The 14,799-nt window shown below is 49.4% G+C and overlaps 4 protein-coding genes across 4 annotated transcripts; 3 read left to right on the forward strand and 1 right to left on the reverse strand.

The window, feature by feature from the left end:
* Positions 1 to 1,089: 1,089 nt before the first annotated feature.
* On the reverse strand, positions 1,090 to 2,702 carry ASPACDRAFT_1871914 (uncharacterized protein). Its single transcript, XM_020197984.1, has 3 exons — positions 2,496 to 2,702; positions 2,008 to 2,442; positions 1,090 to 1,937 (listed from the first exon to the last, which is right to left on the reverse strand). The coding sequence occupies exons 1-3, from the start codon at positions 2,602 to 2,604 to the stop codon at positions 1,279 to 1,281; spliced, it is 1,203 nt and encodes a 400-aa protein (XP_020054791.1). The 5' UTR covers positions 2,605 to 2,702; the 3' UTR covers positions 1,090 to 1,278.
* A 3,019-nt stretch (positions 2,703 to 5,721) lies between these two features.
* ASPACDRAFT_44962 (uncharacterized protein) lies at positions 5,722 to 6,210 on the forward strand (the record flags this gene model as incomplete). The annotated part of the gene is made up of 1 exon (XM_020201522.1): positions 5,722 to 6,210. The coding sequence occupies one exon, from the start codon at positions 5,722 to 5,724 to the stop codon at positions 6,208 to 6,210; it is 489 nt and encodes a 162-aa protein (XP_020054792.1).
* A 2,042-nt stretch (positions 6,211 to 8,252) lies between these two features.
* On the forward strand, positions 8,253 to 9,834 carry ASPACDRAFT_122252 (histidine phosphatase family protein). Its single transcript, XM_020196516.1, has 4 exons — positions 8,253 to 8,528; positions 8,631 to 9,015; positions 9,095 to 9,304; positions 9,358 to 9,834. Exons 1-4 carry the CDS (start codon positions 8,480 to 8,482, stop codon positions 9,422 to 9,424), a joined length of 711 nt encoding a protein of 236 aa, XP_020054793.1. The 5' UTR covers positions 8,253 to 8,479; the 3' UTR covers positions 9,425 to 9,834.
* Positions 9,835 to 11,189: 1,355 nt separating this feature from the next.
* On the forward strand, positions 11,190 to 13,274 carry ASPACDRAFT_61966 (uncharacterized protein; the record flags this gene model as incomplete). Its single annotated transcript, XM_020203731.1, has 7 exons — positions 11,190 to 11,225; positions 11,260 to 11,396; positions 11,770 to 11,794; positions 11,859 to 12,179; positions 12,228 to 12,351; positions 12,463 to 13,151; positions 13,197 to 13,274. The coding sequence occupies 7 exons, from the start codon at positions 11,190 to 11,192 to the stop codon at positions 13,272 to 13,274; spliced, it is 1,410 nt and encodes a 469-aa protein (XP_020054794.1).
* Positions 13,275 to 14,799: the final 1,525 nt, after the last annotated feature.

The following is a 14,799-nucleotide window of genomic DNA, read 5'->3' on the forward strand; positions in this document are numbered from 1 at the left end:
GCCTGTTAATACAAATCAGTTTAAGAAGCAAGAGGCAAGGCTTGAACAACTGCTTAGTGGTGTAGCTGATACACCAATGAAGTCAGCCTTGGACTACGTCTTCAAAGGCGCTGAGATGGCGTTAAACCGGGCGGTTTTGTTGGAACAGGAAGTTCGAGAACTCCGCTGGGCAAATGAGAGGTTAAACACCAAGAAACGACGAAGAAATAAGCAGCTTACAGGCCTTAACGGCTTCACTGTTGACGAAGCAAGGGAGGCATTCCAACGCGAGTATGAAAAGGATAAAGCCCTTCAGATTGAGGATCAGAATCAGCCTCGCCGCCGGGCACCTCCCAGGTGCAGCGAGTGCGGTGTTCAAGGACATATACGTACGAGGTGTCCAAATCGAAGAACTGTGTAAAAAGACGTTCAAAATGGTGTAATTGAGGCTTCAAAACACCATATATTTGTATACAAATCAAAAATCCATGTTGGTGCTGCATTTGGTGGATCTGCTGGCTCGCTCGCTTGCGTGGCTCGCTCGGTTGACGATTACGTTAGATATATATCAGTGCACTAGCTCTGATGTATAGCCCTCTCAGACTTCCTGCGGAGGAGGAATTAGCCCCAGAAATGCCCATTCAGCGTTGGGGAAATCATTAGACATACAAGTGGCTGCTGCTGGAAGGTACTGACAGTAGATTTCAGTAAATAATATATGCATGTGTGTGTGATTGGGATACATAGGTTGCAAATGAGGAATGCGGCCAACAAGAGGCTATCGAATGCCACACCGTACTTTGGCAGAAGTCCACATCTCAAGATTTGTGGTGGTTACGAAGCGACAGATTCCAGATACGGTGCTAGACTTCTTCCGGGGGAATAAATGAAGTTCAACCCGGGATGGACATTCTACTCACTTTCTCGAACCCTTTATTCGAGGATTCCAGACCTTTACAGATTGCATCGATACGTAGACGATACTGGATATCGTGTCGAATATCCATGACATTTACAAGCAAAGACTCAACGCGAGAAGGATAGACGAAAGTGACCGACTGATCCACCTTTCTGAAGATGCAAAAAATAAATCACATGGAATTACCATTACTCTTTCAAAGAATATAAATACAAGTTTATTGGCTCATCTGAAAAATCGCCGTGCACGCCATGCTTGAATCGGAAATATGTATATAAGGATCGTAAAGGGGTGAGTGAGAAGAGGTTCAGGGGGGTAAGGTCCACCTGAGTGATGAAAAACAAAGGAGGGTGGGTAGTGATAGTCCACTTGATCCTCGCCTAGAAGAAGCTGAAAAGAATCGCCGCGCTCAGGGCAGCAAGGGAAGAGCCCTGGACGTACGACGACGAACTCGCGACGCTGCTGGAGGTGGTTCCCGCGCTGAAGCTGGTGCTGGTGGAGGAGCCGGAGCTGGACTCGGAGGAGCCGTTGCTGCTGCTGGTGGCGGTCGTCTGCTTGCCGGCGGTCATGTTGAGGCCCGTGTCCTCGAGGTTATAGAGGACGGTGCTGTTGCCGGACACGAGGATCTGGTCCGACAGGCCGGTGTCGCTGGTGTAGACGTAGGACACGTCGCCGTCGACGGTGGTGCCATCGGGCGGGTTGTAGCATTCGATGGTGATGTCCTTGTACAGCGCGTAGTAGTAGCCGTACTCCTCCATGTCGGCGCTGTTCCAGTCCACCAGACCACCGCCCCACTCGATCGTCCCCTCGCTCTCGCTGCTCAGCCCGCTGGGCCACAGCGACATCTGCAGCCGCGACGGCGTCTGCGGGTACATGTAGATCCCGGAGGTGGCGTTGTAGGTCGAGTTCTTGGTCAGCGTGCGCATCGTCACTCCGTCCACCTGCCACTCCAGCTGCTCCGGCGTCCAGTCGATCGTGTACGTGTGCCAGGTGTTGTAAGTGTTGCCGGTGGAGACGGCGGCGTTGACCTCGTTGGTGTCTGCGGGAAGAAGTCCAAGTTAGCGCGTGCCACAACAATACGAAAGAAAAAGACATCGGACAACACGTACAGTTCTCAACGCCCTGGAAGTAGAAGTCGGTCTGCACACTCGTCAGGTTGTAGCCCACAAACTCGAAGTCGATCTCGTCCTTCACGTCGGACATGAGGATGAACCCGGTGATGACACCCCCGCCGCGACTGCTCTTGATCTTGGCCGACACCTTGCCGTACCAGATGTAGTGGTTCAGCGTCATCAGACTGCCCGTCGTCTGGTTGGGCATCGTGAGCATCAGACTGCCGTTCTCGACCTTGGGGTATCCGCTCCAAGTCCATTCGTACTGCGAGGAGTTTCCGAGGTACTGGTCGTACGCCACCGTGTCGTCGAGGTTGCTCCAGCTGTAGGTCTGGTTCTTGCAGATGGGCTCGGGCGTGCACGAGTCGAGCGAGTACGACATCAGGGGGTCGCAGGTGCCCAGACACGATGTTCCAACACCACATACTCCGCCTGCGGATGGCTGTTAGCGTGGTGTGGGAAAGATGGAGTGATTGCCAACTCACTATAGCAGCAGGGTGCGCTCTCAGGGCACTTGCTGTCGGCACTACAGGTGGTGGAGGCCGAAGCAAGTGCGGCCAGACCGGCCAGGAACAGTGCGGAGACGTGGCGCATCGTTACAGAGGCGACACTGCGTGCAACCGACTGTTCTATGCAAGGAAGAGTTGGTGAGGGGGGGAGGAGGACTCTTGAAACCGCTGCAACGTTTCAGTTCTGAAAACGGTGCCGGGGGGCGGGGAAATCCATTATAATTATACGCTCTTGGGGAGGGGATACGAATGTCCACATGACATCAAATCCACTGGGGTCAGCGAACCAAGGAGGAAGCAGGAAAGGGGGAACGTGTGGGACAAATGGGGCAAGGAATCAGTCAAAATCTTCCTCGGGGACCTTGGGCCGAGCACGGAATTATCGGGGGGAAGGCAAGCCGGCAGTCGGACGGTAACTCGTTCTGTCGGAGTTGGCTGTGCAATGAGAACACTAAACCAGTATCGTGCTGCGATAGATAGCAGATCCAAGGATAGGAACACTGGAACACTGACAGCGGGTACGAGAAGCGTGGGATAGGGCTAGCGGAGAGAAGGAAATCCCCCCTCCCCATTGGCCAACTGGATCTGCGAGATAACAGAGAATGAGAAACATCTCCACCGAAAGAGGAAGAAAATTCTGCAGTCGATAGGTTATTGGTTCTACAGGTGTTCCTGTGGTTCAAGCAGAGCTCCAGCGAGGTGGACTATCAGCCTAACCATGGCGATGCAGGCAGCGAAATTAACGATTGGCAGTGGGCTGCGAGCGAACCCAGCCAAGCTTTGCTAGCGTTGGGACTATCTCAGGGGCATTGCGTGTCCTGCCATGGCCATTCCAGCACGGCACACGAATCAGACTGATCGACACCCCCCCCGGCACTGTGAATCAGCATTCAATCAAGTGTGTTCATGGCGATGTGAAAAGTGGTTATATGCGACACTGCAACTGTTCGAAAGCAGCAAAGCCGATACTACAGCTGTCAGCTTCATAGGGGTAGTTGTGCTGAAGTGTGGTTGTGCCAAGCCATCTATCAAAAACACAGAATTTTCTCATGTGGGTCGATGACGTATCCCCTTCTCTGGTCTTTTCCGGCGCACTTTGGATGAATGTCTTACTTGGCTGTGGAACACCGCCTTTTCTCCTTGTCTTGCTGCTCAGACCATCGTGGTTCCTCGAGTTCTGTGCGCACATTTCTCCAATTCTTGCTGATAAGGATCCGCAAATACCTCGGCTCCCCCGCGCCACATATTCCGGTCTCGTGCACCAATTGTTTCCTGGTCTATACCCCTAACATGCTCAGAATAGGTGCGTGAAATTGCAATTAATTGCTGCGAATGCCTTATTGATAAATCTTCTCCTGGAACAGATTCTAATATCGTCCTTTGATTCGTCTGAAAGCGAATATCCCAAAGCTTAGCCAAAGCTTGTTCCCATCATCTCCGAGGGAATTCTCTCCGTGACCCCCTTGGCAGCCGCGGCCCATTGTAGAGTATATAAATGCGGACTGGAAGATATCTGTCCAATTGTTGAGCAAATTGAACTAATGGGCGATGCCAATTGACAATGAATGCGTCATGTTGACCATCATGTAGCTTACTTGACACGAGTTTCCTTGGACTCAGACACAAGAAGCCGGCGTGACTAAAATATTTGTCGCTAACAAGTGGAACTCGGTAGGCACCTTCAGCAATGGTATATTCACCCTGTACCCTAGTTCACGACATGTCTCAGTCTCACCCACAGTTCGCTTGATGGTCACCTTTTCTTCGCTTAAGGATAAATCCGGGAGGTCGATCGACCTGCCCGATGGTTATCACGGAGAAACAGCTCGAGAAACCACTGCCACACCACATAATCCCAGTTTGCACGGTCGGAACACAACTCTCCCGCTTGTATCTGATTTTTCAGAGACTGCAATGCGCACATAGCAGGATCAGCCATCAGTCGATCACCGAGCTACCCCTAAGCGATCAGCCCAGAGACACATATCTGCGATTGCACTACATTTACCCGAGATCCCTTGGGACTATTGATTTGCACGATGCAAATAGCATAAGTAGCCTCGAAGTTAGTGCACTAGTCCACTGGCGCCAGTGAATGTCTTAAATACTTTAGAGCGCCCATGATTAGCTGCTGCGAACATCTATATATGGGTTGTGTACTGAATAAGACACTTTCAATGGATCGGAGATTAGTTTAGGGGAATTACCCCTCGGGGTTGACTGCCTAGAGTGGATTACGATTACTAATCTCCGGATCGACCGATCAATCTCCAAGCCCTTTTAGGGGGACAGGGGCTGACGGACAGCCTGCGATCTATTCGAAGCTATCCAAACCGGCATGGAAACCGAAGTGCAGCGAAGAGTAAAACACTACATGTCTTCTGTTGTGCTGTGGACACTACCAATTCCACCAGCTCTCATGAAGAGAAAGTTCGAGGATCTCCACCCGGTTAATGATCGACTATCGAAATGTACACACATGCATTCGTTATTCCGGATAATATATTTACGGGGAGAATGAATACGAAGTCAGCCATTCAAGGAAATGTGCAAGGGGCAAAGACTGACTGCAGTGACAACGCAAGCATACGGAAAAGGAGTCGGCTAATCCGGGGATCGGACTCGCGCTTGTCCGCCGATGTCCAAATTTATCTTTCTGGCATTCTAGCCTCCACGCGTGGCTTGGAGGCTTGCGTGGTAAAACGGCCAATCGAAAAAAAAGATGAATTCTTTGGATGTTCTCTCCCCCGCATTCATCTCATCTTAAAATTCCCTCCTTGACACCCGATAGGTCAATAGTCATTGCGATGGCCGATGGCGTAGTGAACCTCAGTTAGACGGCATGATAAGGTGTCATTGTCGCTCAGATCTGTCCCGAACAACGAACTGCTTCACTGAGGCTAGGCTCCGTTTGGGTTAGCCCGTAACCTTAGCCCTTACGATTGTGGCCTATCAGAAAGATCCTCGCGATATGACGTCTACTGCCTCCTGCCAAGAAGCATTCGTGTTAATCAAAGATGACAGTGCAATACGCAGCCGGAAGGACTATAGATCAATTAAGTATCTGGCATCCGCTTCTTACTTAGCTGACACGCTACTCGTGAATTGGTGGTTGGAATACATTTCGAGAAATGAGTTACAGAGTGGTTATGTGAACGCAAATTAATCTGAATCGTAGGTTGGTTCTTGTGTCCGCCTCCCAATGAATTTCCCGCAAATGCAGTCGGACCATCTCGTGCGGTCCAACCTGGTTTCTAAATATGTTGAGGACATGCTGGAGTGGTATCTAGCACTTCTAAGTACAACTGACCATCGTCTGACCTGGATGTTCTGTTTTAAGTTTGAGTACGACCATCAATTAAACGAATCCATTTGCCAGTCTTGCGATGGACAATATGAGGTTCTCCGGCCCGAATGCAGCGATCCAAGACAGCCCGTTATTCACTGCGGAGTCATTGCATCAGGCGACCGCGTCATAAAAGACGCGAGGGAGCGGGACTTGATTAGTCGGAGTGTTGAGGGTGCCATCTGTTTCGAAAAGGAGGCAGCAGGACTTATGAACGACTTCCGGTGCATCGTCATCCGCGGAATCTCCGATTATGCGGACTTGCATAAGAACGACGTCTGGCGTTCTTATGCCGCTGCCGCCGCCGCCGCCGCCGCTACTATCGTATCTCAAAGCATTGAATAGTAAGTGGGGTATACGTATGTCTATGGTCACGGCACAAAATCGCTATCTCGCAAACTCTGTTCAATCATCTCGGGCGGCCGCTGCTCTAGAGGCCTTCTACACTGAGGGAAAGCGCCTTGCGATTCAACGCCTTTTTGGCCAGCTACTCCCAATGAGCCACTGTTACATCAACCAGGTAGTGGTGAAAAGCTCGCAGCTTCTAAGCACGGAATATCAATTCTTCTCATTCCTGTCTCGCATTAAAGTGTAAGAAGATGGCGGAGAAGCTGTTACCTTACTAACTCTGTTTTAGCCACGGCCCCAAGAGTCCGGGACACCTTCGAAGCCAAGACGCCATTATGATCGAAGGATGGGCAGGAGTAGGAAAAACAATCCTTTGCGAAGAAAATATTCTTCCGACCATTTCCATTATCGCATGTGGAGGGACCTTTTCGACTGGGTGCTCTGGGTTCCGTTGCGGAACCTGAGACGAAAACCAGAAAACCAGAAACGATGACTGCTTATTACTTGGAGAACCTATTCTACGACGAATATTTCTTACAACAACCGGACGGAAAAGAATTGGCTTATGCTTTGTGGTTGACTATCAACGACCCTTGTGTTCGTGAAGGAGTACTTTTCATACTGGATGGCCTCGACGAGATTTCGCCAGAAAGGGGTACGAGCAGCCCGATGCATGAGTTCGTGTCCCGGCTATTGAAGCAGCCACAAGCCATTATCACGACGAGACCTCGCCTGCCTGGCCATATTGATATCGGGGCCGATGATCTAGAGATGGCGACTATTGAATTCCGTCCCAATCGAGTAATGACTACATTTGCGACAAGGAGATAGTGCCTGTAATCGGCGATTTGAGAGAGAGAGAGAGATTGTGTTGTTTCTGCAGAATCACGCTCGGTTCCAGCTAGACACGTTATGCTACGGTTGGGAACGCGATCTTTGGGGCGACAAACTACAGACAATGACTAGTCTCTGTTGGTTAACTGCCCCGAGGCTTATGATGGTCCATGGAGACCTGACATTTTCCGAATCCAAGACAGCTTCTACGCTTTGCCTCCAAATCCGGGCCGTAAAGAATTATCGAGAATATTCACCCACTGGATACCAGTCGTCTTTCACCAACATATTTGTTCTTTCATTTGCGAGAGCTGCTTGGTCACCGATGGTCCAAGGGGGAGATTCAGGGCTGCCTTTGCGACCGACCAACACAGCAAACAGCTTCTGCAGGCCCTGCGAGATGCGCATGCGGAACTTGGTCTTTTCTCGGACCCAGGCGCCAGGAGAAGATCACGGTTACATTTTGCGGGTTATGCATCAGCGATGGAAGCCGGTACAGAAGACGTATCACATTGCTGGACAGAGTCAGGCGCTTGAGGCGGACCGTTCTCTTTAGATACGGTTTTATGCAAGCTTTTGCGGAAGGTAGGTATTTGACCCGTTTCATTCGGTCGGGGAATTACCAGGAGCTCCTTCGGTGTGATCTCCATTTAGCGCGAAGCATCCCATCCTCAGCTAGATCTCCACCGATGATACTCTTTCGATCGTCATTTCATCAGTCGTCGTCTCTGGGTGAGATGCATGCTTCGATTTCTGGCTTGATGCTTGTAAGCCAGATATACGTGGCTGTGAGTTCCTGCTTTCTATGTACGGCTCTGGGTATATCCATCGCCAGACGGAATACTACGCCACCTTAATTCAATCTAAACAAAGTCGACGCGAATGATACACTACTACTAGCTAGTATTTGATCTGAAATCTCAATAGCAGATGGCTTGGACAGGTTTATGCATCTAGTGATCGCTGATTGGCTGCCCCATTGCTGTCATCAAAATCCCTTGTTTGTCCAGTTTGCACCACCCCTCCTTCCCCCACTTTGTGGAAAATTCCATTGCATGATTCTGGCATGAACAACATGCAGAAATCCGAAGTCTGGATTTATACTACTGTCTCTACTATACTTCAGCCCCGAAACATATGTACATCCTCTCTATCAACTTCACAAACCATCCTGCCCACCATGATCCCCAGAGTAAGCTAGTACACAAACAATTACCGGTGAACCCCACTCAACCTCAAACTCCAGTCAGATCCATGATCATGGATTACATAAAACCCTTCCCCCCCCACAAGCCCAACAATGGCGTCAACCAATCTCGCCCGCCCGAAAACCAACCCAGGTTTGACATCGTAACTCATTGAACCTCAGCCGAACCACCACATACATCCAACCTTAGATATCTAGACTAGACCCCTCTCCGCTCCAGACAAGATGCCCGACAAGGACGCAGGTACCCCGCGGGTCTTCCTCTACCGCCACGGTAAGTTCATCTCCCCGCTGGGCATAAGCCCCCACCCACCCCCCGCGTAGCTCCAGCCCCCCTCCCTATCCCCCAACCAAGACAAAACACTAACAAAACCAGGCGAAACCGAATGGTCCAAAAGCGGCCGGTACACCGGCACCAGCGAGATCGAGCTGACCGCCGACGGGATCAAGCAGGTGACCGCGTCGGGCAAGATCCTCGTGGGCGCGGGCAAGCTGCTGGACCCGGGCCGCAAGCTGGCGCGGGTGTTCGTCAGCCCCCGGCGGCGGGCGGTCCACACCTTCGAGCTGGCCTTCCCCGAGGCCGACAAGCAGGCGCTGCGGGCCGCCGGGAAGGTGCAGGAGAACGACGAGCGGTTGGCCGAGTGGGGGTATGGGTTGTATGAGGGGTTGTTGACGAAGGAGATCCGGGCCCTGCGCAAGGAGCATGGGTTGGATGGAGAGCGGGAGTGGGATATTTGGCGCGATGGGTGTGAGGGGGGAGAGTATGTTCCCTTCCTTGTTTGGTTTTTTTCTGGGGAGGGGGAAAAGGGATGGGGTGCGGTGCTAACGCAGTGCATGCAGGTCGCCGGAGGATGTGACGGCTAGAATCGATAGTCTGATTACCGAGATCCGTGAGCTGCACCGTGGGAATATGCATGGCGAGCAGCCTGCTGATGTGGTGCTTATTGCCCATGGGCATACGCTGCGCGCGTTCACGAAGCGCTGGTTGGGCTATCCCATGGAGTTTCCTTTGTCCATGATGTTGGAGCCGGGTGCGGTTGGGGTGCTTAGGTATGTGTTTATGAGGTGGTGTGGTGGGGATGTTAGCTGACGATTGAGTGCAGCTACCAGCATCATAGCATTGATGAGCCGGCGTTCTTGGTCGGCTATGGGTTCCCCTTGGAGCAGTGAGGGATGCGGCTGCACTGGATCGGTGGTATGCTCACCGATTCACGGAAGAAAGATTCCCAAGTACTTGCGGAAAAATTCTAGGTCATATGGTTCTGGAGAGGAACGCTGGATTTGGGAATCCGGGGCTACGGGTAGACCAAAAGAAAAACAAACTAGATTTCAATGTGACGTGGAAGATGGAGGCGCTTGCCCAAGCGCAAGTTGATGAATCACAACATACAATGCATATCTTGTCCATGGAATACAGCAGACAGATTATATGTGTACGGTCCTCGCTTGAGCAGCATAGGCTGGCTAGGGCCACAATTTGCTCCGTATAATGGACGTATACCAGCCTACATCATGGAATTTAGCCATAAAAAAACAGACTTGATCAAGGACCGAGAAATCTAATCAGGCAAGGTGTACGGAATCAACCTGCAGATATAAGTGATATATTCTGCTGTTCTTTCGACCAGTAGTAGCAGTTACACAACAAAGATGGCACCTAATCTAGCTCAACCAGCATTAAATCTGATCCACAATATTCTGAGTAATGGAAAGTTTACCGCTTCCTAAATAGCTGAAGCTGCTGGTTGCATTAAACAAGCAATCTTCCAACTGAGGTCCAATCTTCAACTCTTCAGCAGTCTTAAAGCACCCCAGTTAGGAAACTCTGAGATAATCTTGAAAGTTTCAGAAGAAACTCGCGAGCTGTTTGGTGCAGGGCATTGCGTAAAAACTGGTATCACTGATGCATCTCCCATTACGTGCTTATATTCAGGATTATTGATAGGATATGTACTAATCGACAGAAGCTTTGTAGCTTTTTTTCTCTTTTTGAGTTGCTGACCTTGCCGTTATCGGCTTGATAACACAAGACCACTGCCGGTGAAAGTATCATTAAGTCTAGACCGATCTCAAAGGAGTCTCAACATTGGATGCGAATTCCAGATGCAAATTCTCAAAATCGGGCAGAAACCTTGTCCCCACACTTCTTTGTTCTAGATATAAGAATACGACTCGGCCATTTACGATTTTGGTCACAAAAGTAAATCTAAATCACCTATGAATCTAAGGATGAGTGGTCCAACCCTGCTAATGATCTATCTTCCGCAATTCCCGTAACCCGACCGATGGGTGCTCTACCCTCCTAGGGTATAGCGGCCACTGCGAAGAAACCCAGATTCTATAAAGAAAAGGTTGCGAGTAGAGTCTGTCAAGAATATTTTTACTGTCGACTCAGATCATTAAGATCTACGACCTTCTTTGTTCATAGGAAATAAAGCCTAGTTCACCAACAAATCTAATTTCTCTTCTATACCCTTCCGTACCAGCTCAGGGAAAAAGAGCAGTCGAGAATAATTCTACACGACATTCAACCATTGGATCACTGACCTGGCGACCGCCAGATCGCCCTACCTAACCGTCTACAGGCGATGACAACCAGAAGTCATTGCCTGTGCACCATGTGTTACTGGTTCAATTCTTTTTCATTTTCCTTAGTGGCAAGCAAGCGAGGAACGCAAATAAAATCGCCGAAGCCTGAGTATGACCTCACTATGCAGTCAGACACTAAGTTGACAACAGGAATCCTATATAAGCTGCTGTTAGATTGCTAATGTGAAAGTGACTTCTCAGGATACAACTCATTTACAATGCCAATGCTGATATGATACATTTGGGAATCCCAAAGGGCCATTTACTTTCGTAAAGTCGCTGGCAAATCCAGGCAGCTGTCTAAACGCATAGGAGTTCTTTTACTGTGCCTAGTTGATACCTCGCAATGACTCCCGTCTTTGGGATTTTAATCGGATTCTGGGTAGGTAGACCAACTACAAGTTTGCCCCCATTAGCTGACAGCGTGGATGTCGTGGAAGCTTCTGAGCTTCAGCACCGCAACTGAACAGCAGGGAGTATATGATGGAGGGGATGAATGCATCGAGGCACCTGGCCTATGTTCCCTCATAAACCCCAGCAATGCATCTGTAGAGTGAGTATACAATTTCTTGGGATATCGTTCAATACTCGGTCCTAATCATTATTCCCAGTATTGTCGCTGTACATGGGATGGATGGACACTGGAAAAATAGTTGGGTGGCTCAGAACGGTGCCTTTTGGTTACATGACTTCCTTCCCAGTTTCACTCATAACGCAAGAATCCTATCCTTCAGCTATGAAGGAAACGCTAAAGCCACAGGTGTTTTCCCTGCCCAAATCCCAGATCATGGGCGGAGTCTAGTCAGTCGATTAGCTGACTTGAGGAGAGACACGGAGGTAGTAGTTTGAGATGCTTCATGTTGACTGCAAATTTAACGCATTGATATTCAGACCGCCGATAGACCGATAATCTTTATTGGGCATAGTCTTGGGGGTCTTGTCATAAAGGCTGTGAGTCATTTCTTGTTTTTCATTTCATGACGCGCTCATTAGAGCTAAATAGTATTCATAATAGGCTTTGACGTACGCCGATAGGGCGCGCAGCGGGCACCTTGAGCACCACAAGGCTGTGAAGGATTCCACATACGGTGTTCTGTACATGGGAACCCCGCACCAAGGCGCTGACAAAATATCTCTTCTGAAAGTTATAGTGAGAATAACGGCTCTTTATGAGGGAAAACATGCAGACGACAAATTACTAGACGATCTAAGAAGTTTTTCACCATTTCTTGAGGAACTCCAAGATACCTACAACGCAATTAGTGGGGACTTTGAAACGACATTCTTCTATGAGACTCTTCCAACGCCTGTTCATTCTCTAGGACCTCGTCTGATGGTATGACTTCCAGCTCAATCCATTCACGGTTGTTGACTATCTTCATAGATGGTTCCAAAGAACTCTGCAATTATTCCAGGAGCTGTCAACGCGGAATCTATTCGGTTCGATGCCGATCATTTGACAATCGTCAAATATGACTCGATCGAAAATGCCAAGATGCAGATCATAGGTCAACGACTCCGGATTCTAGTAAACTCAGCCAACCAAGCGCCTAAAAGATCATCAACGACATCAGCCCATTGTGCTGGTCTTGCACTCCAAGAAGGCCCGACTAATATAGGTATAATACCAATGGAGTTCCGAGTTGGCCTCGAACTCCCCCAGATACGGAATCCTAGCTTCACTGGAAGGGAGTATATTCTCAAAAATATGTCTGAATTGCTGCACAGCGATGCAAATGATGGTCAACAGTCATTAGTCCTGTTCAATCTAGGAGGCGTGGGGAAAACACAGATCGCCCTTGAGTTTGCCTATCGGGCCGAACATAATTTTAGCTCCACGTTCTGGATTGATGGCTCGACTCAAGAGACAGTATTTTATAGCATTCGCGATATCTTGAAGTCGATAACAAGCCATTACAGAGCAAATGGACTTGAGACCAATAATCCACGCTTTCGAACACTAGAGGAGGTACTCAGCTCACCAGGAGACAAAGACTGGAGATACGGCAGCGGCTACGAATATAGCAGATTCGAACGCCTGAGGGATGCCTTTCGCCAGTGGTTATCCTATAGCGAGAATAGAAACTGGCTGGTGATACTAGACAACGTCAATGATCTTGAATCATATAACTTTCGCCAGTTGTTGCCAGTGAAACCCTGGGGCTCGGTGCTAATCACAACTACAAGAACTGACCTAACTGTCACCTGGAAATCAGTTGAAGTGCTGGAGATGGATGAGTCCGAGTGCGTGGACCTCTTAAGGAAGACATCAGGCTTAGCTCTGGAGTCCAAGAGCGAAGGTGGGGCTGTATGCATGAACTTAATACGGAGCAATATACTCACGCTTTCTTAGAGTTGCAGTCTGCGAAGATCCTTACCAACCTTCTCGGGTACCTTCCATTGGCCATCGCGCAAGCCGGGTCATACCTAAAAGTCAATAGAAATGAGACAGTTGAGCACTATTTGGATCTGATGAAAGAGAACCCAATGGGACTGCTTGGCTGGATTCCTCGAGGCGCGGCTTGGGGATACAGGAATGACACGGTTTTGACTACATGGGAAATCTCCTACCGCGCAATAAATCGGCAAGATCCGAATGCCCAGAAAATATTGCACTTTTGCGGATTTCTCGCCCGAAAAAACCTGAATAAAGCTATTCTCCAGGCTTTGTTAATTGAGAAAGGTCATATGTTCCACCCGACAAGTTCTGACTGCAGCTAATTTCCACAGATAATGCCTTACATGAGTCAATACAGACATTACTGTCATATTCTTTCCTCAAGCGTACTGGCTATGGCGATCGAATGTTCATGGTCCCTCTCGTCCACTTATGGGCTCGCGAGCGACTAGGGAAGAAGAAAAAAGCATTCGCACATGAGGTCCTGGATAAGCTATATAGAACCTCTCTTTCTACATCCACTGAAACACAGAATTCCCAGCTCGAGCCTCACGTGGACTTTCTTTTCGGCTATCATGCCTCGAATTCGAAATGCAATTCAGCTCCCGAATCGTTACTAGAACTCTCGCGGGTAAATATGCCTTCTTCGTGGATACAAACCTCGGCGAACTCCCTGTACGGGTGGTGCTTGTTTTTATGGGGTAGAGCTGAGGAAACGCTCCGGTTTTTAGAAACCCGAGCGCTTGCTCCAGGGACCGCTTCTATTCCAGACTGGGAAAAGTTTTATCGCCTAAGGAACTACGTGCCATCCGACACCCGTATGATATGCTCCGATGGAGCCTATGTCATGCACTATGTACAGTCCCTCATAAACACCCTCGTGTACTGCAAATCATCGGGGATTACGCATTCGCATTGGTGCGTGATCCTGAGCTCTCGCAGTCATGGTACCGCTGGCTTTTGAACTCGCGCAATCAAGTCTCGGGAAGGAATCATCCACGGACTTCCGGTGCCCTGCTGGGTATCGGCATCACTAGCCCTTCTTGCAATGAATCAATCACCTGTACCAGAGCAGCTGCGCGATCAAGGGAGAGAATAGAGGGGTTGCAAAGTTTCTACACCAGGAACGCAATTCTTTGGGTTCAAAGGTGCTATGAAGCTTGCGTGGGTAGGGACGGTATTACGCTCGATCAGCAGTTGGACTGGAACATGGATATGTTTGCAGCGTACACCCAGCTTAATACGCCAATTGATTCCGTGCTTTTGGTCATTCACCCTCCTCCATGCATACTTTTGAGAATGGTGGACCGCTTCCTATACACCTCTCCAGAAACAGCGCGAGAGTTTTATCGAAAACTCTTGGTGAGCCACAGATCATCTTGGACATTGCGACCAGTGACGCCTGGCCAAGCAATGTCTTACATTCTAGACCATCACGACTCCCTGTACCAGTCCCATTCAGAAAGAGATGAGCTTCTAGATTATCTGAAGACTTACTGGACTGTGCTTCAACACCAAAAGCAGGCACTACAAGCTCATCTACCAGGATTGGAATCAT

This window comes from Aspergillus aculeatus, assembly GCF_001890905.1.
Source record: "Aspergillus aculeatus ATCC 16872 unplaced genomic scaffold ASPACscaffold_11, whole genome shotgun sequence".
Lineage (NCBI taxonomy): Eukaryota > Fungi > Ascomycota > Eurotiomycetes > Eurotiales > Aspergillaceae > Aspergillus > Aspergillus aculeatus.

Excerpts from the sequence above, each read along its gene's own strand:
- ASPACDRAFT_1871914 (XM_020197984.1), bottom strand. The coding sequence starts at position 2,604 with ATGCGCCACGTCTCCGCACTGTTCCTGGCCGGTCTGGCCGCACTTGCT. Across the intron at positions 2,443-2,495 it reads GAGCGCACCCTGCTGCTATA|GCGGAGTATGTGGTGTTGGA; the intron begins GTGAGTTGGCAA and ends AGCCATCCGCAG. Across the intron at positions 1,938-2,007 it reads CTTCCAGGGCGTTGAGAACT|ACACCAACGAGGTCAACGCC; the intron begins GTACGTGTTGTC and ends TTCTTCCCGCAG.
- ASPACDRAFT_122252 (XM_020196516.1), top strand. The coding sequence starts at position 8,480 with ATGCCCGACAAGGACGCAGGTACCCCGCGGGTCTTCCTCTACCGCCAC. Across the intron at positions 8,529-8,630 it reads GGTCTTCCTCTACCGCCACG|GCGAAACCGAATGGTCCAAA; the intron begins GTAAGTTCATCT and ends TAACAAAACCAG. Across the intron at positions 9,016-9,094 it reads GATGGGTGTGAGGGGGGAGA|GTCGCCGGAGGATGTGACGG; the intron begins GTATGTTCCCTT and ends CAGTGCATGCAG.